At 41.1% G+C, this 27,946-nt stretch overlaps 1 protein-coding gene across 3 annotated transcripts in view; it reads left to right on the top strand.

The window, feature by feature from the left end:
• LOC138749470 (protein unc-13 homolog C-like) overlaps positions 1–27,946 on the top strand; it is an 877,967-nt gene that overhangs the window by 430,583 nt on the left and 419,438 nt on the right. For all 3 annotated transcript variants that reach the window (XM_069910841.1, XM_069910842.1, XM_069910843.1), the window contains one exon: positions 15,541–15,602. In XM_069910841.1, coding sequence (XP_069766942.1) covers positions 15,541–15,602 — 62 coding nt within the window. The remainder of the gene's footprint in view (positions 1–15,540; positions 15,603–27,946) is intronic.

Consider the following 27,946-nt stretch of genomic DNA (forward strand, 5'->3'; position numbering starts at 1 on the left):
TCCTCTCCTCTTCTCCCCTGCCCCTTCCTCCCTCCTCTCCTCTCCTCCCCGCCCCTTCCTTCCTTCTCTCTTCTCCTCTCCCCACGCCTTCCTCCCTCCTCTCTACCCCCACCCCTTCCTCCCTCCTCTCCTCTTCTCCCCTGCCCCTTCCTCCCTCCTCTCCTCCCCCCCTTCCTCCCTCCTCTCCTCTCCTCCCCCCTTCCTCCCTCCTCTCTTCTCCCCTCCCTCCCTCCTCTCCTCTCCTCTCCTCCCCATCCCTTCCTCCCTCCTCTACTCTCCTCTCCACCCCACCCATTCCTCCCTCCCCCCCACTCCTTCATCCCTCCTCTCCTCATGCTCCCCACCCCCATGCTTCCCTCTCCATTCAGAGAGCTATCCCCTCCCCCTATCTCACCTCACCTTTTCTCTCCTGCCATCCTGCCCATATCCATGTTGGCCTGTACTCATCCCCACGGCCCTTCCTCCCTCCTCTCCTCTCCTCCCCACCCCTTCCTCCCTCCTCCCACCCCTTCCTCCCTCCTCTCCTCCCCACCCCTTCCTCCCTCCTCCCACCCCTTCCTCCCTCCTCTCCTCCCCCACCCCTTCCTCCCTCCTCTCTTCTTCTCCCCCACCCCTTCCTCCCTCCTTTCCTCTCCACCCCACCCCTTCCTCCTCCCCCCACCCCTTCCTCCTCCCCCCGCCCCATCCTCCCTCCTCTCCTCTCCTTCCCCCACCTTTTTAATTCAGTCACCTACCTGCTTTGTGCTCATGCCTTGATGAAGAGCTCAGGCCGAAAACATTAACCCTTTTCTCACTGCCGATCCACCTGGGCAGCGGGAAAAAATTCAGGGAAAGCTGAGCCCAGCAGCATTTCACACTGCACCATGATTTGCAGGCAATTCTGCTACTTGGAAATTTAAGGTGGGGCAGGGGTCCCACTTCCAGCAATTACATACAGTGCTCTGACAGCCACTAACTGATCAGTGACATTTCACAGCTGTCAGAGCTTTAGATATTATGATCGTAAATGCCCTGGGCCACCTCACTCAGAATGGCCAGTGTGTGAGTGAGCAGCCTGCATCAGCTGCTTGGAGCCGGCAGCCAAGAAGGGCAGAAGGGTCAAGTGGGTCAATCGAGGGACCAGAGCTGCAGCCATCACAGCGGACCAGCCCCCTACTTTCTGCAAGCTGATGACACCACCATCATGCAATCGGAACCAAGGAGTGGCCACAGCACCTTGGCTGAGCAGCTCCTCATGCTGGGTCAGCTCCCCGCCTCACTCCCCCCACATTCCCCTCATGCCAGGTCCACTTCCCCTCACCCACCTGCTCCCCTGCCCTGTTCCTTCATGCCTCCCACTCCCCCGCCCTGCTCCCTCAGGCCACCCATTCCCTCATGCCGTTCCCCTGGGTAACACGACTGTTATTTGAAGAGGAAATGGTGGCTGCTTTCGGGGGACTTAAACTGCAGAGGGGAGCTCAGTTTGTGCTTGGATAGTGTGGGGTGGGGCTCAGGTAATAGGGCGAGGAGCTGTCAGATCGTGGACTGTCAGAGAGAGGCTCAGGCAGCGGAACGGGCGGGCGGGGGGTTGTCAGAGCGCAGCCAGCTACGCTGTGAAATGTACCTGCCAGACTGATGCAAACGTGCAGGCACTAACGTCACTAGTTATACCTGATAGAACTAGTTATCGTTTTACACTGCCAGAAGGCGATTGGTGAGTTAACTCGGCCAGGCTCTCAACTTTGCTCCAAGCAAAGTTCAGAGCCCGGTTGAAATTGACTCATCCCCCCACCCAGCTATTTCTTTTCACACTGTGTGATTCCCACTATTTGACCTTCCAATTTAGAGGGTTAACTTACATGTACTCAGCGGTGTGAAAAGGCTTATTGGTTACCCTTTACTTCCTGTAGGTGCTGTGCGACCTGCTAAGGTCTTCCAGCACTTTTGTGGATTGCACTACAATAACATAGTCTGCAGACGCTCCTGTTTAAACCCCTCCACATCTCTCCCTTACCCTCATCCCTCTGTCTCCTCTCCTCCAGCCCCCATCCTCTTCCCTTTCTTCTGTCAGAGACCTCTTAGCCCTCTGACATTCCCATCCATTCTTTATTTTCCATCCTCCCACCTGTATCCATCTATTACCTCTGGCCTATTAGCCTGGTGCTCCTTCCCTTCCTCCACCTTTTTATTCCAATGTCTGTCTGATTTTGGACACTCCTGACGACGGGCTTATGCCTGAAACATCAACAGCCTTTTACTTCCTGTGGATGTTGTGTGACCTCCAGTACTTTTGGGAATTTCACAGAGAAAGAAGGTCATTGTCAAAGAACTATAAGTGAGATAAAGCAAAATATTGAGGTAGATTCAGTTATGGCATTCAAAGAGAGCTGTTGTCTAACCCACTGAAAGGGAAGAATTTGCAGAGCTTTTCAGGGAAAGGCGTGTGTTTGAATAGTTGGATAGCTGTTAAATAGAGCCACTTTTTTTCTTTTTAATTAGATTTTGTTCAATATCTGCCCAAATCAATCGACTTTCCAAATCAAACATTCTATTAATAAAAAAAAGAACCAATTTGGATGATCATTCAAATGGTTTCCTTTTATACTATAACCCATGTGATCTTTAAATCATATTTAAAATGAGTTAATGAAGTGTCTGTGGCTGCTGCATGTCAAATGTGAGTCAGGTAGTTCGAGATATTTCCCATTCACCAATGGTGGGAAATTGCTGCATCTCCACACAGTTAAGAATATGCTGGTGAAAAGCTTGCAGTAAGTGAGAACATCCCCAGATGTTGCCTCCTGAGATGAGTTCCCTGCTGGTGGTGCATGGGGTAACAAGCTTTTTTTTAGCTGATCCTAACATTTTCAGCTTCCATGTCTTACTTTTTTATTTAATTTTCCTTAATGTGGAGTTCTATTTTAGTTTTAGTTTTTCTTTCCCAGTTTATTTTACATTTATACAATATGATGTCCACTCACGGAGCTAAAGCTGGGAGAAAAGAAGAAGCCTCGACTTCAGAAGATTTTGCCTCATTCTTGAAATACATCAAGGACTTGAGTTAAGATGCTAAAGAGTTGAAAAAATATTCCAAAGAAATGCAAGTCCTCACTTAAGTTGCTGAAAATTTGGGGGAATTATGAAATTTCATCCAAGAACACAACTCCAAAATTAAGGGACTAGAAAAAACAGTTGAGGCTCATGTTTCCCTGCTGGATGTGTACAAACAGTTAATCTGGAATTTTAAAAATATCTTACAACTTTTTATTGAAGAAGGCCGCAGTCTTGGAAGCGAGAAACAGAAAAAAACAACTTGAGAATCATTAATTTGGAAGAAGGAACTTTATCAGGCCAGCTTTCTGAATTCTTCACTGGGTTTCTCCACGAGGTTTTTGGACATGATCTGTTGCCAACTCCCTCTGAAGTTGACAGAGTGCACCAATCGTTCATCTCTAAACTGCTCCTTGTATAAATCTTCGTTCGATCATTCTTTGTTTACATCAGTTCCAGATCAAAGATCAGCTTCTAAGAGAGTCCTGACGCAGGCTCTAAGAGAGTCCTGACGCAGAGGGACTTTAAAAATCAGAATCAGAACATTAGCATTGTGAATGAGTACCTGTCTGAAGTAAAGATAGAACTGTCCACATATAAGGAAGTCATGTTCCAACTCTATAATGCTGGCTTAAAACCATTGTTGCACTTTCCAGCTAAATTGAGAATCACCTTACCAGACAAAACCATGAAGTGGATAATATCTCCTGAAGTTCTGGCTAACTTTCTAAAAGATTATCATCCAGTTTCAGTGAATGAACAAAATGTGTACTGTAAGGTAAAACATCATGAGATGGGAATGTGTAGGGAGTTACCCTGTACAGGGCAGTAACAAGAAGGGGAGGTGTCCTTGTACTCCTGTTAGGTAAAACATCATGAGATGGGACCGGAGAAGGAGTCACCCAGTACTAAGGAGTAACAGAATGCATCCTTGTACTTACAAGATAAGAGAGACATTGATGGATTGAGAGGCAGGAAGCTAGCAGGGAAAGTATAGCAACAGTTTTAGTCATTGGACAAGTAATGATATGATGATGTTCTAAGCACGTATCCAAGGGTATAAAAAATCACCATTTTGCTGATAACGGCAGAATGCATTCTCCGACTAACTTTGTTAGTCGCAAGTGTTACAATCCGGTAATAAAGAACAAAGAACCCTGATTTCGACTCAGCCTGGTGTTTGTCTCACTCATTCATGAACAAAGCAGACCTAACAGTACTTACTGACTCTTTTTCCATTCCTTTTTTTGGGTCTGAATTTTGATAGGAGTATGTTATGAGCCCAGAGGACCCCAAAACCCAGCTGCAATAGATATTCACCAAGATAAATAGTTACTTAAACAAAAGTTGCTTTTAATTATCTTTAAAAATGAAAACAGAATCACACTGCAACTTAACTAACCTAAATTAATCCCCTTCTAATTCTAAGCGCACGTTTACATAATGTTCAGAAAAGGTTTTTGGTTCACAGTCCAATCTCACTTCTCATTTCTCCAAGTTCACTGGTTGCAAGCAATTCTTAGACTGTGCACAGAATTTAACATTTATAAAGTTCACCAAGCTTTGGTGCTTGAAAGGTAAATGGTTGCCACTCAGGAAGGTTCTTGTCGGTTTTCAGACAGAGATTTGTTGTTCCAAGACATCCACAACTGATGTAAATCCATCAGCCGCTTCATTGTCTTGCCGACGAAACTTGCCCCTTCAGGATTCTGCAGATGATAATCAAATAGTATTCCAGATAATATTCTCTAATCTATGAATTTAGACTTTATTTTACTGTCAATATTTAAGAGGGAAATTGGTTGGCAGGAGGGACAGTCTAATGGGTTTTTATTCTTTTTAACAATAAGAAAAATTGAGGCTTCATGATATTATCCCAGTAACTCCCTCCCCTCTCTTTCCATGTCTTCTTTACCTATCCCTATTGACTTTTCTATCCAATTCTCTCTCTCAAACTGTGTGCCACTGTCTCCCAGTCGCAAGCGGTTGGAAGAATCCCTTGTTCTGGTGTCATCAAGGAGCAACCTCACGGCACCAACAGCAGCGGGGACCTTGAGCTCCTGGCAGGAGCAGTGCCTCAGTGGGGAGGTGTCGGTAGTCAGCAGTTGTCACCATTTTTTTGATGATAATTAAACATTATTTTAATACTGAAAAAGCCTTCCCTTGTTGTTTTTTATTGTTTAAGCTATTACAAGTGACTTTGCTGTTGTTGCTACTGGGCTGTTTTTAAAAAATAACCAGTTATCTGAAATAAAAAGTTTACCAACTTAGGCCTGGTCCTGATCATTTTGGATAATTGGAGTTGTGCTGGATTACCAAGAAATTCAATAATTTGTTTAAAGAAAAATTTCTTATCTTATTGAATCATGTTAAGAAGTCCTTGGCACAATGATCACCTCTTTCAATTACATTAATTGGACATGTTAATATTGTCAACATAAATATTCTTCCTAAATTTTTATATATTTTTCAAGCTGTACCTGTTTTTGTTCCCAAATCCTTTTTTGATTCTTTGGATTCTATCATACCTTCTTTTATATGGAAAATTAAGTATCCGCATCTTAAAAAAAAGTTTTCCTTCAAAATATTAAAAAGAACGGGGGCTTCAAGATGGATGAATCTAGAAATTAAATCCACAAAAATTATTCTCTTCTTTTGATATTTGAAGCACCTTTACTTTTTCTGGCCTCCAAACTAACTGACAATTTTGTTGTTAGACATGCATTGAGAATCTGGTTTAAATTTAGGAAACATTTTGCATATCATAGATTCTTATTATTTAGTCCTATTGTCGGTAATTCCTTTTTTTAACCTTCGGTTCGAGATATCAGTTATCATTATTGGTCAAATTTCAGGTATCCAAACCTTTTTAGATACTTTTACTGACCAAAATCTTGTCTCTTTTGAACAATTATCCACTAAATTTACAATATCTAGATACCACTTCTTTCATTAATTTGAATTCTCTAATTTTGAAGCTCCCTGAAGATCTAGAACCTCATATGATAGGATGATTGATAATTTTCAACCTAATTATAATGGGATGGGATCTGGCCTTTATGAATTATTTCTAAATTCTAGGGGTAGTTCCCTGGACAGAATTAAAAAGCTATGGGAACAAGATTTTGAATAGCCATTTTCTGAAACTATGTGGAATTCTATTCTGAAACAAGTACATTCATCTTCTCTTTGTGCTCGACACTCATTATTACATTTTAAGGTCGAACACTATTCCAAAGACAAATTGTCTAAATTCTATTCTAATCTCTCTTCTAAATGTGATAAATGTATAACTGAAAAAGGTTCTGGTTATGTTCTCTTTTGAATTTTTGGGAAGGGGTATTTCATATCTTGTCTTTAATTCTTTATATTAATATGAATCCAAATCCTTTTATTGTTATCTTTGGAATAAATGGGCCAACTGATTTAGTTCTGACTGCTTCAAAATCCTATGTAGTTTCCCTTCCATCCCTTATCACAAGAAGGGACATTTTAATGAGGTTGAAAAACACTGCCCCCCCACCACTCACACTTAAGAATTGACTGGTTTGATGGCATGTTTGACTTTGGAAAAAATTAGGGTTCCATGACTGAAATTAATCTTAATTTTGTTTCTTAATGGGGTTCCTTTCTTAATTATTTTCAAAATTTGTAAGATTAACTAGTTTCTGGGTTTTTGTATTATTAGTAGTGAACTGTTTGTGTTCATCCAGTAGCCTCCCAAGGGAGGGGATTGATATTTAGATAATTAGTATAGTAGTTTTCTTTTTATTTCATTTTTTAATGTAACGTAGGTTTCAATATTATTTGCATTGCTATATATGTTTTGTTAATACTTTATTTTATTGTCATGTACCTATGTATATTTATTTGATGAAATTAATAAAAATATGAAAATTAAGATGTGCACACCTACAAGAAAATCCTAAACACTGACAATTGGGTAGGAAATGCCAACATCCCAACATGAAATGTGGACTCAAAATTTCTACCTCCTTGAGTTTGTCTAGTGTTCATTGTTTCTCATCCCTGCAGCCATTGTCTTCTTCTTTAAAAAGGAATCATGGAAGATGTAATAACCTCACAACAACAAACTTGCGCTCAATGTTAGCAAAACCAAAGAAATAACTGAGGACTTCAGGAAAAAATCAGGAGAACGCAAATCTCATCAAGAGCTCAGTAGTGGAGAGAGTCAAGAACTTCAAATTCCTGGGTGTCAACATCTCCAAGGATCTGTCCTGGAGCCTCCACGTTGATGCGAACACAAAGGAGGCTCGCCAGTGGCTATGATTAGTGAGGTGCTTGAGGAGATTCAGTACGTCACCGAAGACTCTCGTAAACTTCTACAGGTGTTCCGTGGAGAGCATCACTGGTACAGAGGTGCCAGCACTTAAGACAAGAAGAAACTACAGAGGGTTGTTAACTCAGCCTGTGACATCATTACAGACACCAGACTTCACTCCATCCAGGACATTATCACAGACAACATTAGTCACCTCAATATCTCATTGATTAAACTTGCCCCATCAGGGTTCTCCAGATGATAACCTCTATCTTTCAGGCTACCACAGATTTCCTTTCTGTTCCACTTATTCAAAGAAAAACTTCAGACAGATAGCACTTCCAGCCATCTGCCACTCTGGAGCTTTTTTTTTCCCCAACCAGCTTTTCCTGGCTTGTTTCAGCCATGACTGTTCAGTCTCTTTCAGTGTCACACACACACACTGGCTGAGAGAGCTTGGTCTCACCTCTCTCTCTCTCTCTCGCTCTCTCTCTCTCTCTCTCTCTCTCTCTCTCTCTCTCTCTCTCTCTCTCTCTCTGTGTATGTGTGTGTGTGTGTGTGTGTGTGTGTGTGCCAGGAAGCCCATGTGACTCTCTCCCTTGCAAAACCCACCTTCTTCAGTAAACCACAGGAATTCTCCTTCTTGGTCAAGCTGTTGTCTTAGGTAAACAAAACTCATGAGTAACCTTTCTGTTAGCACTCTGTGGTAAGGTCAGAAGCCTTGTAGTTATTCAACCAGCAGGATTTTCTTGAAAAGAATATTATTGAATTTCTCATGCAGATGGAAAATAGGATACAAAACTAATGTTTATGCCCAAACAAAGCAGTAAAAGGGATGGGGGAGGAGTTGGCTAGTGTAGAACAAGAACACAGCTATATGGTGAGATAACTGGAGAACAGTGGAAGATTTTCAAATAAATTTTTCACAGCCCTCAAGAAAGTACACAGTATTCCAGTTAAAATCTAGGACAATATATAGGATTAATCTAGGACAGTAGGTAAAGTATATTCCAGTTAAAATCTAGGATAGTAAGCATGGTGAGAGCCAACTTTGGATAACTGAGGAATTAAAGGAAGGCATCAAGTTAAAAGATTATGCATAAAAAACTTGCCAAGAGTAGTGGGAAACTAGAAGATTTGGAAAACTTAAAAATACAACAAAATACCAATAAGCAAGCAATTAAGAAAGGAAAGAATGACTTTGAAAGTAAACGCACAGACTACAAAATCAGTTCATTTTTTTTAAAATATATAAAGTGGAAAAGGGAGCCCAAAGTAAACATACTTGACAAATTTACTGGAGATCTTTGAGGATATAATGAGTCCAGTGAAACGAAGGGAACTGGTGGATGTTGTGTACATGGATTTGAAGATAAGATGCTACATAAAAGATTTACTCATAAATAAGGCTACCCGGAGTTGGGAGTAACGTATTAGCATGGATAGAGGATTGGTTCAGCAATAGAAGGCAGAGAGCTGGGATAGATGGATGATTCTCTGGTTAGCAATCAGGGATGAGTGAAGTGGCACAAGGGTCGGGGCTGGGCCCACAATTGTTCACAAAAGACATAATTTGGAAGAGGAACCAAGAGTTGCATACAAAAGCTTACTGATGGCATGAAATTGAGTGGTAAAGCAAATTATGCAGAAGATGAAGAGAGTTTGCAGAGAGCTATAGATTGGTTAAGTGAGTGGACAAGGCAGATGGAGTACCATTTTGGTAAATGCAAGGTCATGTACTTTGGAAGAAAGCATGGTAAATTGCATTATTAGTTAAATGGTGGTAGATTGCAGCGTGCTGTTTTGAAGAGGGACTTGGGAGTGCTTCTGCATGAATCACGAAAGATTGGTTTGCAGGTCCAACAGGTCATCAAGAAGACAAATGGGATGTTTGCCTTCATTGCTATGGGGATTGAATTTCAGAGCAGGAGGATTCTGCTGCAACTGTACAGAGTACTGGTGAGGTCAAACTGTGGGCTGTTCTGGTCTTCTTACTTGAGAAAGGATATACTGGCTTTGGAGACAGTGCACAGGATGTTCACCAGATTGATTCTGGAGATGAAGAGATTGTCATCTGGAGCTATACTCTCTAAAGTTTGGAAGAATGGGAGGGAAACAGAAATCCATAAAATTACTCCCTGGAGTGTAGAAGATTGAGGGGAGATTTGCTAGAGGTTTATTTAGATATTATGAGGGTTATTGATAGAGTAAATGCAAGTAGGGTTAGGTGAGAAAAGACCTAGATGATATGAGTTAGTTTGAAAGGTGAGATGTTTAAGGGGAACATTGGGAGGAATCTTCATGCAGATAATGGTGTGAGCCTGGAACGAATTGCCAGCTAAAGTGGAGAATGTGGGCTCTATTTTGACATTTAAGAAAAATTTGAATAGATATCGGGGGGTGGGGGGGGGTGTATGGTGCGCTGAATGACCCCTAGGCAGAATAATAGTTTGGCATGGATTAGATGGGCCAAAAGCCTGTATCTGTGCTGTAGTGTTCAGTGGTTCTATGAAAGGAATAGGTAAGCTAGAGGCAGGAAAGTTGTTTCCATTGGTAGGTGAGATGAGAACTTGGGGACATAACCTCTAGGTTTTAGAAGGTAGAATTAAGGAGGAACTGTTTCTCCTGAAGACCAATGGATGAATCAATGAATCACATGAATCATGAATCACAATGTGGAAATCTTTGTCTAAGGAAGCAGTAGAAGCTGCCTCACTCAATGTATTTAAGACAAATTTGGATAGATTTTTGCATAGTAGGACAATTAATGGGTAACTCTCTCTCTCTCTCTCTCTCTCTCTCTCTCTCTCTCTCTCTCTCTCTCTCTCTCTCTCCACTCCTTATTAAAAGAAATGTACAAGAATATAAACCAGAATATATAAACCAGGATATGAACAACTGTAATCCTTTCTTGGTATGATTTTAAAATTAATTTTCTAAGGATGATCGTTGTTTTATCTGAGCATTGAACATTAGTCAGGTTTTGCAAAGCAGCAAGAATATACTTCTTTATCAAGGCATGCTTTTATTGAGGGACACATTCTGAACAATATGGATATTTTTGTCTCCTGTAACTTTTCCTTAAATCTTTGGAATGGTTTGCCATGCGAAAACAGCGGGAGTTAGTGTATACGTAGCACTGCATACTGTGATATGCTCTCACAATATATTGTGAAATAATTCATGTTCCATTTTGGAAGAAGGACAATGGTGTGCTAATTCCATAATTGTGGATCAGTATATGTTTTATTGATGAAAAGTAGTTTAAAATTATATTCTTGGGATTTAATAAAAACTGGCATCTTTTAGAATGTATGTTGTTATGTGGGCACCACTCACAAGGCTGACATTTATTGCCCATTGGCAGATTGCATTTGGGAGGTGAGCTTCCATCTTGAATACTGCAGTCTGTCTCTGAAATATACAAGCAGGTTTCAAACTCTGGGCTCAAACAAATGTAATACACCTGCATTCCAGATGCAGAGAGAGTCACTTAAACTGTTACAATTTGGACCCCAGCCACAAGGAAGGCCTTGTGAAATGTTTTTGTGTTGGGATAGTGTAGGATCTGCAGGTGATGGTGTTCCCTGTGCCTGTTAACATTATCCTTCATGGTAGTAGAGTGTATTTAATAGATGCTACACACAGCAGCCCTGGTACTCTGATGAGAAAGAGATGATTGTTTAGAGTGGTGGGGGATGTACTGACAATAACCACCCCAGAAGTGTGAGTATAAGACAGCATTTTTAAACTAATATGTACACTAAGAGGTCTTGTCTCTCTGCAAGACGAACCTGGAAGGCTAGACTGTAGCTCTGGGCTGCTTTATATACAAGGTCACTGGTATGATCCCCGGTGACCTAGTGATATAATTACATATCACCACAAGGGAAATGCAAAAAAATAAGGGGGCTGTTTTGACTTTGTGTGATAGTACAGATCTATCACTAATGTATATAGTGTAGATACATTATCTAGACTGTGCTTACAGCGATTGGCTGAGAGCTAAGCCACGCCTACTGTTTGGGCCTTAAAGGGTTGTGTCCCTAGCCAGGTCGGATCATTCCGGACTGGTCGGCCACCTGTGAAGAGTTCCTGTCTTTTGCTAATAAAAGCCTTGGTTTGGATCAACAAGTCTTTGATTCTTTCGACGAGCTCTACACTTTGATATTTTCAAACATCTTGAGATTTGTTGGAGTTGCTGGCTGGTGGGGGAGGGGGGAATGTGGTGTTGTGTACACTTGCCATAGGATATTCTGTGCTCTTGTATCCATGTATGAAAGACTAAGCTGAGTTTCTGGTCAATGGTGATCCCTAGAATAGTGTATGAGCTATACAAAGACAATAATGATGTTGAAAGGAAAGAATAAGAGTATAATCTCTGTTTGGTGATGGTATTTGTCATTCATGTGGCGGAAATGTTCCTGTTTTTCACCATGTCCAGCACAGCCAGCAATGGTCTGCCTTGGTTTCTAGAAATTTGTGTACAGAAAAAAATATCCTATGATCATGAGTAAATGTTTTCACCTCTGACATTGGTTGGGTCATTAATGTTGCGGGTGAAGAAGGTTGAGTCCTGGAGGAATGTCCTAAAACCTTAGTTGTCTGCTTCTGTGAGAGGTGTGCCTCAGTTGGTGAAGGGTTTTCCTTAATTGCCATGGTTCTAGAAAGGTTTCTTTAAGGCAAGGAAATCTCACCTGACTTCTTGAAAGCACCTCTTTTGTTCACATTTAAACTGAGCAAAAAACTTAACAAAAATGCCATTGCTGCCACTGGGGTCGTCCTGGAAGAGCGGGAAGCAGAGACACAAGAATGTTCTGCTGGGTCCTACTGCATGGTCTTCCACCTACAGTCTCAAATCAACAGCTCCATACAGGCTTTAACACCCAGTTAAAGGAGCCATCCATGTATATTTTAATCTTACAGCCACAGGGTCTGTGCCCAAGATGGCATCACCTGTGCTAGGCAGTGTACCACAAGGGGCTGCAGACCCCAGGGGAGCGGTCCTTCACCACCCTACCTCCTCCCCCTTCTGACTGAGAAGAAGAAACTTAGGAGATGACCCTACAGGATGGTGAGCACAGCAGCAGACAAGTGAGGGGCTCAGCGGCTGAACGACCTGCATAGGCACGGTCGAAGGACTCACACAGGCTGCAGGCTACTATAGACTGGCTCATGGGAACCAGGAATTGGGATTGAAGTGGGTGCTGAGGGCAAGAAGATCTCCTGAAGGGCCTCAGGCTCTGAAAGCTTCCTGATCATGTCAGACGTTTGTTTCTGGAGTTTGGGTTGCCAATGGTTAAACTGGAGTCTGTGCAACTGCAGAGGATGTGGGAGCACTTGGAAACAAATTTACAACACTCAGTTTCTCTGAACTAACTCTTTTTTGCTTCTCCTTCTCCTATTGTTAGGAGCTCCAGGCATGGAGACTCTTTGTTTGCCTTACAGCAGACATAAGTTAAAGTATATCATATATGTTACATTTTTAATACATTATTACCTGACAATAAAAGAATCTATGAGCCTTTGAAGGTTGTGTAATGAAGTCCTGAGCTGAGAGATCCTGGCTGTTTATTACTTATTGTTCCTGAAAGGTACCAGGAGATTACTATTTTGTTGTTGTCCTATAATGTTGGTGGATAGAAAATCTCAAATTATTATCAATCTTCTTGAACATATTGGTGCCAATACATTAAAACATAGAGCAATACAGCTCAGTACAGGCCCTTCAGCCCTCGATGTTCTGCTGACCCATATTCCTTCCTAAAATAAAGTACCAAACCCTCCTACCCTGTAACCCTCTATTTTGGCTTTCATTCATGTGTCTGTCTAAGAGTCCCTTAAGTCCATGCTGCTGAAGATCAAACTGTGCTGGGTAGGTCACGTCTCCAGAATGGAGGACCATCGCCTTCCCAAGATCGTGTTATATGGCGAGCTCTCCACTGGCCACCGAGACAGAGGTGCACCAAAGAAGAGGTACAAAGACTGCCTAAAGAAATCTCTTGGTGGCTGCCACATTGACCACCGCCAGTGGGCTGATATCGCCTCAAACCGTGCATCTTGGCGTCTCACAGTTCGGCGGGCAGCAACCTCCTTTGAAGAAGACCACAGAGCCCACCTCACTGACAAAAGACAAAGGAGGAAAAACCCAACACCCAACCCCAACCAACAAATTTTCCCTTGCAACCGCTGCAACCATGTCTGCCTGTCCCGCATCGGACTTGTCAGCCACAAACGAGCCTGCAGCTGACATGGACATTACCCCTCCATAAATCTTCGTCCGCGAAGCCAAGCCAAAGAGAGAAGTGTTGGAGTGCTTGTTTGAAGGCTGCAGAATTACAAATATAAAACAGTTTGTAATGGCCTCGTCAATGATTAAAGTTATTTTCAACATCTGCTTTAAATGTTAATTTTATGTTGTCTTAAGACTATAACAAGCATATTCAATAAATGGTAAATTGTGTGTATCAACATCTGGAAAAGTACAATTGGAGTTTCTAATAGGCTTTATCAGTGCCAACAGTTTGACTTTGTAAGAACATGAATCATGAAGTGAGGAAAACCCAATAGGTAAACACGAAAATGTTGGAATCCAGTGCAGTACACAAAAAAGCTGGAGAAACTCAGCAGGTCATGCAACATCCAGTGGATGTAAAAGGGTACATTCTGGCCTGAGGCCTTCTTCAGGAAGTTCCTGATGAAGGGTCAAGGCCAAAACTTTAACTGCTTTTACTTCCTCTGGATGATGCGTGACCAGTTGAGTTTCTTCAGCACTTCACCAACATTTATGATACAACCTCCTGAAAACTTCAGTTGAAGGATTCCCTTTCAGCCAAACATAATCAATTGGTACTCCAAAACATGCAGCACCTAATTCTCACCATTGAAGAAAATTGATTTAATATGCAATTTTCCTTTGAACTCCTCCTTCGCCAAATATTCAATTTCCATCACATTTCCTCTCCATGGACTCCAACAGGGACTGCTCTACTTTATAATCAGTTGCTTGCCTGGTGCTATTTAATTTGAATGTGAGGTACTCATCAAATCAGGGGGAAAAGATCAGGTGCTACCACAAGTAATTGGAAACAGGACAGCTACTCTGGATGTAATGCAAGCCTGGATTTAACAGCAAATTTCATGCTATCATACAAGGTAAGCTTATTGGCAGAGCAAACAACACTGCAGGTCGCATGATAAATGCTGTACACTTGAAAGTGGAATGGCCTCAGTGGATACTGATGCACATCAGCAGCTTCCAGATGTTAAACATGTCCAGCATCTGATCTCTGGAATTTTTTTCCTATCTGAGTACTACTGACATTGTATAAAGAAAAAGACCAAGTTGGTTTCAATTAATACACGGAACATTTATACAGTGAACAAGTACATCCTGAGTTGTTCGTCAAGGTGACAAGTATAGCAAGACTTTTTATAAAAGCAGATTTGTCTTATTACTGTGGAAGAAAGTAACCAATTCCAGAAGCAATTAAATTTACACCAAATCTTGGCTTAACTAGAGGAGAGGAAATTTGAAATCATTATAATTTGTTTTTTTCACAATTTGATTGTGGACTGACAGGACTGAATGTTTCAATCTAAATAATTATCTATAGATTATCTCCAGCTTTGCATTTAACATTGTTCCTTGTTGTTTATATAGAATTTTGCAGAGATCGAATTAATTTCATAATGCGTGGAGATATTTTCTGTTGATTTAGGTTTGATTAATTTAGATTCAATTTAAGAAATCAGTTACATCTAGGCTTGTGACTCTGGTAACTGAGATACTTAGTCATTTGAGGTATTGCATGAATGAACAATTAAATTATTTCATATCTAATATATTCTGTCCTTTTTTCCTTGGTTCTTTTTCAGGAAACAATTCTGTGGATCAACAGGTTCTAACTTGATGTGTTTCACCTTCCATTTTCATTTGAATTTTGTTGCATTTTATGTGGATCTGTCGTGAAATTGTTCATTTCATATTCTGTGGTGCTGCATGGAACCCACCTTTACAAGTTCAATTTCTCTGTCTTCACATGTTCAATAAATGATGCATTTGTAAGGATGACATTTATTGGGGAGCATTAACTTTCATCAACATAATTCTTCATTAATGTGTTTCATATAAAAAGAAAAAAGAAAAGTTATTAAATGTCTCATAAAATTACATTTATTGTTTAGCACAATAATGTTTATAATTAATTGCTTGTTCTTTATTTAAGGCTCAGATTTCAAGTGATGTTTTTGATGCATCAAACCTTAGCAGCCTCAAGACCTCGGAAGGGTGAGTAGACAGTATGCTTATAACATAGATCTCACAGAAGAATTGTTGTTAATTGTATCTGCATCTTTGAAAATGTATTTGGACAAGACAACTGTCAACAGCACATAAAATTACTGGCAAGATCAAACACCACTGATGGTGGAGAGTTAGAGGCAACTCTGAGTGGACTAGTGTTCTGGACGTGTGAGACTGTACCACTAAAACATCTGACAGAACATTTTGTTCTATATTGGTTCTGGCAATCTGTTCCGGGCACCCACCATTCTCTCTGTAAAATATTTGCCCCACACATCTCCATTCAACTTCCTCTCCCTCACCTCTAATGTGTTTCCCTGGGGAAATGACTGTCCACCTCCATTTCCTCATATGAATTTATAAATCTCATTCCAGTTTCCCCTCAGCCTCTAATTTTCCAGAGAAAACAACCCAAATTTGTCCAATCTCTTCCTTTCACTCATACCCTCTAAACCAGGCAATATTCTGGTGAACTTCTTCTATACCCTTTCCAAAACCTCCACATCCTTCTTGTAATGGGGCAACCAGAATGACACACGATATTCCAAGTGTGGCTTTTCCTTTTCAATATTTTTGTTGATTTTTTTATAATACCTAAATGAATAATGCATGAAACTAATACAAACTGTAATAGAGCAGTTATTACATCTGCTCTAAAAGGCATTTTTGTCTTTATTTAAACTATGTTCCAATATTATTCCAATATTACCATACAAGCTTGGTATGTCAGAAAGAGAAAAAAAATCTTATGCAACAGTATTATTCATAGGTAAATTCAAAAAAGAACCTCAAAGATTGGGAAAGTTTAAATTTGAACGACCTCTAGAACATCTTATTTTCTCCAAGGTTAAGTATGACATCATATCATATAACCGTTGATTATGAGTGGGTGGGACAGCATCTTTCCATCTGATCAAAATAACATGTGGCTGAACCGTAGTTTTAATCACTATGACATGACCTTATTTTGAAATTCAGTGCCCTGCCCATTGAAGCAAAACATATCATATGCCTTCTTTACCACCCTGTCTACTTGTGTGGCCACTTTCAATGAGCTATGGCCCTGGGATGCCAGATCCCTCCGCATATCAATACTTCCAAGAGCTTTGCCATTAACTGTATACATTCCCCTTACATTTGACTTCCCAAATGGAACATCACAGATTTGCTGGGATTATGCTCCATCTGCCATTTCTCTGCCCATATTTGTAACTGATTTATATTGTGTTGCATTCTTTGATCATGTCCCTATGGTGGGATGGTCTTGGTGGGGGAGGGGGTTTCAGATTGCATGGGATCCAGTATGAGCTGGCTAATTGGTTATAGAATTGGCTTGATTGGTCAGAGACAGAGGGTGATAGTGGGGGAGGGGTGCAGAGTGAGGGTGCAAGGAGATCAATTAAAAAGTAGCACCTCAAAAGCAATATTCTCAGGATTGCAACCTCTGCCACATGCAAGTCAGAGAAGGAACAGCAGGATACTTACGATGGGAAGGATGAGCATTGGAATGAGGTCTGGGGAAAGTAGCAATGCTACAACCCCTGAGGCCAACTGGATCAAGGTCTTTGGGGGATTGTTTGTTAGTGCTGTTGGGAAGGGTTGAAACTAACATGGCAGAGAGTGGGGGTGGAATCCAGGCAGAAAGGCAGAGGGAAGAAACACGGCAAAAATTAGAACAGAGAAAAGTCAGAGTGGAGTGCAGAGCCAAATGCAAAAGTTACAAAGATTACTAGATTCCATAAGATCAATGAGTGTAAGGAAACTTTATCGAAATTCCTGTATTATTCAAAATAAGGCAGTGAACTTGTGGCATAAATTAGTAGAAAGGGGAATGAGATGGCAACAATTGGAGAAACCTGGATGCAGGTTTGCAATGATGATACTACTAAGGGTATCAGGTAATATGGAAGGATAGGCAGGAAGGTAAAGGAGGTGGGGAGCTCTTAATTAACAATGAGATCAGGATGGATAATGAAGGACAATAGAAAATATGAGGAGCAGAACTTTGAATCTATCTGAGCAGAGATTTGGAATAGTGAAAGGCAAAGATCACTGATGGGAATATTGTCACCAAACAATAACACTGCAGTGACAGGCAATAAATCAAGAAATATGATGCATGTAAGACAGTAGTCATGGGAACTTTAACTTGCACGTAGATTGGTTAGTCGAGAGAAACCTGAGGAAGACTTTGTCAAAAGCATCCGTGATAACTCCCTTGAATAGTGTGTTGCTGAACCCACAAGGGAACATGGTAAGAGGTAAAATGAGCAACTTGTAGGAGAGGATCCTCTCGGAAAGATCAATCACAGTATGACTTCATTTCTCAGTCAAATGGAGGGTGCAATAGTTCGACCGAAAACCTGAGTATTCTGCCTAAACAAAATGAGGGAGGAGTTGGTGAGTGTGGACTAGGGACACAGGCCAAAACGGTAGGATTTTTAATGGTGCTCATGCAAGTACATTCCAGTTTAAAAAAAGGACAATAAGTTTGAGGAGAGGCAGCCTTGGATAACTAAGAAAATAAAGGAAGGTGTCAAACTAAAAGCTAATACAAAGTCGGCAAGAGTTATTGGAAACTGGAAGGTTAGTAAAACTTTAAAAAGCAACAAAAAATATTAATCAATCAATAAAGAAAGGAAAGATAGATTCTAAAGGTAAACCAGCAGAAAAACTAGCGGCTAGTGCAACACCTTAACAGCACCAGCAATCAGCACTGGGGATCAAATCCCACACTTGTCTGCGTGGTTTTCCCCAGAGGTTGCAGTTTCCTCCCACCATTCAAAACATACCAGGGTTGTAGGTCAATTGGGGGCCACGGACACGTGGGCTGAAATGGCCTATGACCATGCTGTATGTCTAAATTTAATTTTTTTTAAATTAGATGAAATGGAAAAATTTGGCTACAGTAATCATTAGTCCCTTGGAAAATGAAAAGGGGAAATTAATATTGAGTAATGCAGAAATGGCCAAGCTTTGGAACGATTTCCAAGTGGAGGTCGCGGCTAACATACCAAACAGAGATGCGATGGGAGACGAGGACCTCAATACAATTGCTATCACTAGGCAAACAAGTGACCCGGAAATAGATAAGTTCCCTGATCCTGATCGAATGCATCCCAGGATACTAAAAGTAATGGCAGAAATTGTATCAAGGCTATTGTAGTAATTTACCAAAATTCTCTGGAGTCTAGTCAGGTTCTGGCGAATCTGTTTATAATAGATACAGGCAAAAGGCATGGAATTATAGGCTAGTTAGCTTAACATCTGTAGTCAGGAAAATGTTTTACACTATTTTCAAAGAAGAAATAGCGAGACATCTGGATAGAAATTGTTTAATCTTTGAAGAGCTCCAGTAAATTTTAAGTGCAGTGGATAGAAGGAAATAGAACCATAGAACATTCCAGCATAGAAACAGGCCTCCGGCCCTTCAAGTCTATGCTGAAACAGCAGCTGCTGAATATGCCTGCGATCTCGGAAGTCAAGCAGGCACAGGTCCGGTCAGCACTTGGAGGGGAGACCGCCTTGGCACACCAGGTGCTGTAGGTTTCTGTGAGGAGCACTGGATAAAAGTTCCGACTCTCTGTCTGCCTTATGGTGGACAAAAGTTAAAGAATTTCATGTATGTCACTTTCTAAATGTAGCATTACGTGACAGTAATGGAACATAGGAACATAGGAAGTAGGAACAGGAGTAGGCCAAATTGGCCCATCGAGCCTGCTCCGCCATTCAATACGATCATGGCTGATCTAATTTATGACCTAACTCCACCTACTTGCCTTCTCCCCATATCCTTTACCTTTACCATTTATTTTGCCTAGTCCACTGATCTGCATCCATTCCATAGCCCTCCATGCCTTTCCCATCCATGTACCTGTCAAAATTCCTCTTAAATGTTAGAATTGAGCCCACATTCACTTCAGCTGGAAGCTCGTTCCACACTCCACCACTCTGTGTGAAAAAATTACCCCTTATGTTCCCCCTAAACTTTTCCCCTTTCACTCTTAACCCATGTCCACAGATTTGTATCTCACCTAGTCTCAGTGGAAAAAGCCTATCTGCATTCACTCTGCCTATCCCTCTCATAATTTTAAATATCTCCGTTAAATCTCCCCTCATTCTTCTATGCTCCAGGGAATAAAGTCCTAACCTGTTTAATGTTTCCCTGTAATTCAGTTCCTGAAGGCTGGGCAACATCCTAGTAAATCTTCTCTGCATTCTTTCTATCTTATTGATAGCTCTGGTATAGTTAGGGTGACCAAATCTACACACAAATACTCCAAATTTGGCCTCACCAACCTCTTATACCACTTTACCATAACATCCCAATACCTGCACTTTGATTTATGAAGGCCAATATGCCAAAAACTCTCTTTACAACCCTACCTGTCTGTGATGCCACTTTCAGGGAATTATGTATCTGTATTCCCAGGTCTCTGTGTTCTATAGCACTTCTCAGTGCCCTACTATTTATTGTGTATGTACCTTCTTGGTTTGTTCATCCAAAATGCAACACCTCACACCTGTCTGCATTAAATTCCATCTGCCATTTTTCATCCTATTTTTCTAGCTTGTCTAGATCCCTCTGCAAACTTTGAAAACCTTATTTGCTGTCCACAACAGCTCTAATATCGTCATCTCTGAGGATAGGAGAGTCTACCTACAGCAATAGTCCAGGAATGCAATGTCCTTTTTCCACTAGTTTAATCAGTACGCTGACGTTAGCTGACACCAGAGATATCAGTAGGGGTCGAGGCCATTAATTCCCAGTGTGATTTGAGGTCACTTAACACGTTATGCTGATTGTTTTGTAGCGGGCTGAATTGCCACCCATGCAGATGGCTGCACAATGCCATAGGTCGAATTGCAGTGCACAGGGCAGTTATGGACTTACCCATAAGATGGTGCAAGGCTTCCGTCATCACAACTTAAAGCCCCGCGCTCTTCGTGTGCATCATGGGGACGTGATGATGCCACTTCTGGTCCCAGGTATCCGGGCCGGAAATTAGTTAAGGCAAGCTTGAATAAACATTCTTCCAGTCTAACTACTGTGCCTGGTGCATTGATTTAGTGGCACTGCAGAGACACCACAATTTCCCTTTTCCAATGGACCCTTAACCGGTAAATTGGCCGTCAATTCCTGGGACAAACTTGCTGATCCAATTTACCACATTATCATCCAGATCATTGATATAGATGACAAACAGCAATGGTCCCAGCATCGAGCCCTGAGGCACCACTAGTCACAGGCCTCCAGTCTTAGAAGCGACTGTCCACCATTGCTCTCTGGCTTCTCCTGTCCATCCATTGTCGAATCCAGTTCACTACTTCACCATGAATACCTAGCGTCTGAATCTTCCTGACGAACCTTGTCAAAGGCCTTACTAAAGTCCAGGTAGACATCTGCACCCTTTCCTTTGTCCTGGTGACATCATTGACAAACTCTATGAGATTGGTTAAATACGACCTACCATGCACAAAGCCATGTTGACTATCCCTAATTAATCCATGCCCATCCAAATAATTGTATATCCGATCTCTTAGAACATCTTCCAATAATTTACCTATTATTGACATCAGGCACACTGGCCTATAATTTCCAGTGTGACTTTTAGAGCTTCTTTTTAAACAATGGAACAACATGAGTGATCCCCCAATCCTCCAGCATCTCACCCATGGCCAAGGACATTAAAATATTTCTGCCAGAGCCCCTGCAATTTCTACATTAGCCTCCCTCAAGGTGCAAGGGAGTAACTTGACAGGCCCTGGGGATTTATCCACCTTTATTTGCTGTAACACAGAAAACACTTCTTCTTTTAATCTGTATGAGTTCCATGACCTCACTGCTTGCTTTCCTTTCCTTTTCCTGAGTGAATATTGATGAAAGGAAAATCATTTAAAACCTCTCCCATCTCTTTTGGCTCCATACAAAGCCGATCACTCTGATCTTTAAGAAGGGCAATTTTTGCTCTTAATATAAACTCTTAGGATCTTCCTTCACATTGCAACTTCAACCTTTCTTGAGGTTTTTCTTGCAACTTTTATACTACTCAAGTACCTTATTTGTTCCATGTTGCACCTCTCTTCTTCTGAACCAGATCCCCAATATCTCTCAAAAACCAAGGTTCCCTGTACCTTCTAACCTTCCCTTTAATCCTGACAGGAACATACAAAGTCTGCACTCTCAAAATTTCATCTTTGAAGGCCTCCCACTTACCTCACACATCCCTTGCCAGAAAACAATTTATCCCAATCTATGCATTCTCGATCCTTTCTCATTTTCAAAATTACCCTTTCTCCAATTTAGAATCTCAACCTGAGGCTCAGACCTATCCTTTTCCATAATTAACTTGAAACTAATGGCATTATGATCACTGGAATCAAAATGTTCCCCTACATCTACTTCTGTTACCTGTCCTGTCTCATTCCCTAATAGGAGATCCAGTATTGCATTCTCTACTTGGTACCTCTACATACTGATTTACAAAATTTTCCTGAACACATTTGACAAACTCCAAGCCATCCAATCCATGGGAGACCCAGTCAATATGTGGAAAATTAAAATCTCCCAATATCACAACCTTATGTTTCCTGCTGCTGTCTTCTCTCTCTCCACAGATTTGCTCCTCTGATTCTCTCTGACCCCATCAGTGTGGTCATACCCTTCCCATTCCGCAGCTCCACCCAAGTAGACGAGCCCTTTGGTCTGTCCTGCCTGAGCACAGCTTTGATATTTTCCCTGACACGCAATCCCTTTCCTTCCCCCTTTCACCACCCCAACACCCCCCATTCTATCACATCTAAAACAACAGAAGCCCAGAATATCGAACTGCTAGTCCTGCCCCTCCCTGCTGCAACCAAGTTTCACTAATGACCACAATATCATAATTCCATGAGCCAATCCACACTCTAAGCTCATCTGCCTTTCCTACAATACTCCTAAGAACATTTCCACCACATTCAACCCATTGACTTTTAATGGTGCAAGCAATTTTCACATCTTTTCCCTCATCACCCCTCTATCTACTCTGGCAGTCTGGTTCCCCTCCCTCTGCAAACCCACCGGAGCAGCACTAGCAAACCTTCCCATAAGGATATTAGTCCCCTTCTAATTCAGGCGCAAACCATCCTGTTGGATCAGGTCCCACCTTCCCTGGAAGAGAGCCCATTGATCCAGAAACCTGAAGCCCTCACTCCTGCACCAGGTGTTTAGCCACGTGTCCAGCTGCTTTATCCTCCTATTTCTAACCTCACTAGCATGAAATATGGGTAGCAATCCTGAGATCACCGCCCTGGAGATTCTGTCTTTCACCTAGCATCTAACTCCCTTAACTTTCCTTGCAGGACTTGCTCACCTTCCTACCTATTTTATTGGTCCTTACATAGACCATGACATCTGGCTGCTCACACTCCTTCCTGAGAATGCCCTGAACTTGATCTGATCCCAGGGCGGCAACATACCATCCGTAATACTAGATCTTTCCCCCAGAACTTCTTATCTGTCCCCCTAACTATAGAATCACCTATCACTACAGTTTGCCTCTTCTCCTCCCTTCCCCTCTTAATGACAGGACCTGATCTCTGTGGCTTGTCCCTGGTAGGTCTTCCCCCCCAACATTATCCAAAATGGTATACTTGTTTCTGAGAGGGACAGTCACAGGGGTGCCCTGCACTGCCTCCCTGTTTCCTTTCCGTCTCCTGACTGCCCTCTTCCTGCCTCCTAGGTGTGATAGTGTTCTTGTCTATCACCCCCTCTTCCTCCTGAATGATCCGGAGTTCATCCAGCTCCAGCTCCAATTCCTTAACTCAGTTTTTCAGGAGCTGCAGCTGGATGCACCTCTCACAGATGAAGTTATCAGGGATTCTTCTGGCTTCCCTGACGACCTACATTCTGCAAGAGGAGCAGTCCACTGTTGAATCCTTTTTGTTCCTCGAATAGGGTGGCCCTTTCTGACTTCAACTCCGACTATTCCTCGACTCTTACCTATTCTCGCCGAAGACTGTTGAGCCAAACCTTACCACTCTGACTCTGCCCACTCCGACAATGACCACACCCTCCTTTGTCTTCCACTCGATTGCCTAATCAACTGCTATCTGCTGAGTCTCTCCTTTTTCGACCCCTTCGTCTTCAATTGATGAACTCGATGTAATACGCTTCGATTTCCAGAAGGTGTTCGATAAGATATCAGAGAAAAGACCTGCATTAGATAAGGAAGAACAGATTTGGGCTCTGAGAGAACATTGCTAACCAAGTAAAGGCTGAGGGTTGGTATAAGTGGATGTTTCTCTTGTTGGCAGTCAGTGATGAGTGGAGTGCCACAGGGTTGGCAATGATTGATGATAGACTTAAATGATTTGGAAGAGGTAATCTAGTGCAGCATATCTTAAGTTTGCTGATAACACTGAATTGAGTGAAAAAGCAAATTCAGAAGATGCAAGAGTTTTCTGAGAGATATAGATATGTTAAGTGAGTTAAACAAGGGTCTGGCAGATGGAATACAATGTCGGCAAATTTGAGGTCATCACTTTGGAAAGAAAAATAGTGAATCAGACCATTATTTAAATAGTGAAAGATTGCAGTATGCTGTTGCGCAGAGAGAAATGGGAATGCTTGCAGCTGAATCACAAAAGTTAATTGGCAGATCCAAAAGGTAGTCAAGAAGGCAAATGGGAAGTTGACCTTCACTGCTGGGAGATTGAATTTAAGAGCAGGGTGATTCTGTGACAACTGTGCAGGGTATTGGTGAGGCCGCATCTGGAGTACCCTGTGTATTTCTGGTCTCCTTACTGGAGGAGACATACACTGGCTTTGATGCTAGTGCAGAGGAGGTTTATCAGTTTGATTCTAATACGGAGAGATTGAGTCACCTGGGGGTATACTCACCAAAATTCAGAAGAGTGAAAGGGGATTTTATCAAAACATATACAATTGAGGCAGGAAAGTTGTTTCCACTGGCAGATAAGACTAAAACAAGGGGACACAGCTTCAGGATTCAGTGAAGTACATTTAGGATGGAGATGAAAAATTAACTTTTTTTCCAGAGAGTAGTAAATCAATGGAATTCTCTGCCCAAGGAAGCAGTAGAAACTGCCCCATTCAATATATTTAAGATTGTGTTAAATAGATCTTTGCATAGTCAGGAAATTATGTGTGAAAGACAGGTAGGTGGAGCTGAGACAACCGCTAGATCAACCATGATCTCACTGAATGGCAAAGCAGGCTTGAGAGACCAGATGGCCGACTCCTGCTCCTGTTTCTTCTGTTTCTTTCTTTGGTTAGGGCATTAAGTACAGAAACAGGGGGTGTCCTGTTACAACTGGACAAGGTGTTGGTGAGATTACACGGAATATTGTATGCAGTTCTGGTCACCCAGGTTTGGGAAAGATATCATGATGCTGGAAAGGGTGCAGGAACAATTCACTTTACCAAGACTAGTAGGTGTGAATTATAAGGAGAGACTGGATAGGCTGGGACCTCTCTTCCCTGGATCATAGGCTGAGGGATGACCCTATTAACGTTTATAAAATCACGAAGGGCATAGATAGGGTAAATAATCACTTTCTTTTCCCCAGAGTAGGTGAATCTAAGACTGGAGGGCGCAGTTTTAAGGCGGCAGCCAAATATTTGAAATAACTTTCGAACATCTTCTTCACACAGAGGGTCGTGGAGATAGGGAGTGAGCTGCCAGAGGAAGCAGTAGAAGGGGGGCATTTCTTACATTTAAAAGGCATTCAGAACGTTTCACGGTTAAGAAAGGTTTAGAGGTTCACAGGCCGTTGCAGGCAAATTTGATTACCGGTAGTTTGGTCTTCATGGGCAAGTTGGGCAAAAGGGCCTGTTTCCATGCTGTCAAACTTTATAGCATGAAGCCACCAAGCAGCTGGGTTTAGCCAAGAGCAAGTCAACTGTCTGAAAGTTAATAAATTACCTGGCTTTGACAACTTATTGAGAATTGGAACTTCAAAAGGCACATAACCAGCACAAGAAATAATGATTTATCTATGAATTAATTTTCAAGTATGTTGTACATATAATCATTTTGATAAGTGCTTGTGCCAGTGAATAGAGAAATCCTGAAAGACCTGAAGTTTTTTTGAATGTCTAACCTATGAAGGACTTGTTGATTCAATAATGATTTTTAATAATGAAAGCTTGAACACGTTACTTTTTCTTAGTAGATAACATTTGACAAGAGAACTGTTTAAACATTGCATTAGAGTACAACCCCAATCTGTGTGGGCCTCACTATCTGAGCCTGTGTCAAAAAGTCATATAGTTCAGGTGAAATTTGATTTGGTTTGGATCATCCATCTCTGTCAATCTTTGAATCTTTTTATGTCAACAATGAGGTAGCAAGGACACTGATTTAAAGGAGTTCCTGGAACTGACAGCATGAGAGAGCTGGATTAATGTAGCATGGGCATTAGTTACTGATTGAAGCAGTCAGGCATCAATGTGTATTCCAGCTACTCACAGCTTCAGGCTTATGAACTCAGCTAAAATTAGCCTTTTGATTTTTTTATGCAGATTAAACAAGTATTGTTATTCTGAACAGTATGGTCTGAATCTACTTTGGATAAATGTGTAATGAAACACAAAAACACCTAGAAAATTATACTATTCCTTCTATAAAGTTCATAATTTTGACTAAACCAATCTTTGCATGTCCAATGCCCAGTTGGATTATGAGGAAATATGTTATCAATGTTATATAATTAGATTAGTTTCCTGTTGTGATGTTGGCTGTGGGCTGAAATTTCAATTTTAGTAATGGTTTTAAAATATGCAAAATACTTCCAAAATGCTATAGAAATGTGTTTAATTATTCGTGGTTTAAATGTGATGCCTTAATACAAACATCACATTCTTCATTTAAGGAGAAAACTAGGGGATGAAAATTCTCTAGGACTTTTGAGTAATTCAATCGTTTCTCTTATATTTGTTATTTATTTTGGAGTTGTTATTGTTTGGTCAATTTTTATGGTTTTTAAAATTTCCTTTCTAGCCACATTCTTTATTTGCAATTCAAATCCTCCGCAATCATTTCATTTTAATTTAATGCCAATTTAATTTTTGTCAAAAAGAACATTGAAATAAATGATGTATACGTGTAGATAAAGTAGCATGTCCACACTGTTCATTGGTGGTTCTCCCTGCTCTTTGACTTTTCCATCCTTGAGATTTTTCTCTTAATTATCTCCATTTATATGGTATTATTTCCAGTTTTAAATCTACAAAAAGTTATTTTCCATTTATTCCAGTTTTTCACTGAATTTTGTACTGTTTAAATGATCTTAAACACCTAATTTTAGGGAATTTTCCTATCAGCTGGTGTCTGACATATAGATCGATAATTCTCTGATAAACCTCATCCCTTGTTACAACAGTTGTTTCACCCTTTGGGGCCAAGTATTAGAAATAAATTTTATTTATTTAGAGATGTTATTGGTTTCCTGTTGCTTTTTTCCCCCTTTATAGCTACATTCTTTACTGTTAATTCAGATGTTTCCTAATTTTTTAATTCCATCTTAATGCCATTTTACTTAAATAAATATTTATTTTGTGTGATTTTATGAATTCTTGCATCTGGTTCAATCCAGGAACCACCCTGTGAATCTCTTTTGCACCCTCTCTGAAGCTTCCATATTCTTCTTATAGTTTGACAACCAGAAGTGCACAAAATATATTCCATGTGACCTCATCAAAGTTTTATGAAATTGCACCTTGACTTCACAGTTTTTGTATTAATTTCCCCCAGTGATGAAGGCAAACATGCCATGTGCCTTCTTTCCACTGTATCCACTTGTTGTCAGGCAAGTTGTAAGACAAGGACCCTCTTGGTAGGCTGAACCAGAAGATTAAGACAGGCTCCAAGGTAACTTGCTAGATTGGATTCAAAATTGGCTTGGCCATTGAAGACAAAGCCTAGTTGTGGAGAAGTGTTTCTCTGACCAGTGGCAAGATTTTTATGCAGAGTGACAGGTCCCTGGACCAAGGAAAGTGATGGAAGCAGATAGAATAGTGACATGTAATAGGCTTTTTTTGGATATGCAGGGAATGGTATTATGTGCAATTAGATGGAATTAATTTAATTTAGCATCTTAGACAGCACAAACATTGTGTGTTGAAGTTCAAAATGCTAGAGAACCCAAGAATTTTGAAGAAAAGAATATTTAAAAGAAATTGTCATTTTGTTATGTGAGAAAATGGTTTTGGAGAAATGAGTGGCACCCAGCTGATAAATCCCCAAGGCCGAATATTCTGCCTTCTGTGGCACTAAAAGCGGTGGCCATGGAAATAGTAGATGCATTTGTTGTCACCTTCCAAA

This window comes from Narcine bancroftii, chromosome 14 (genome assembly GCF_036971445.1).
Source record: "Narcine bancroftii isolate sNarBan1 chromosome 14, sNarBan1.hap1, whole genome shotgun sequence".
NCBI lineage: Eukaryota > Metazoa > Chordata > Chondrichthyes > Torpediniformes > Narcinidae > Narcine > Narcine bancroftii.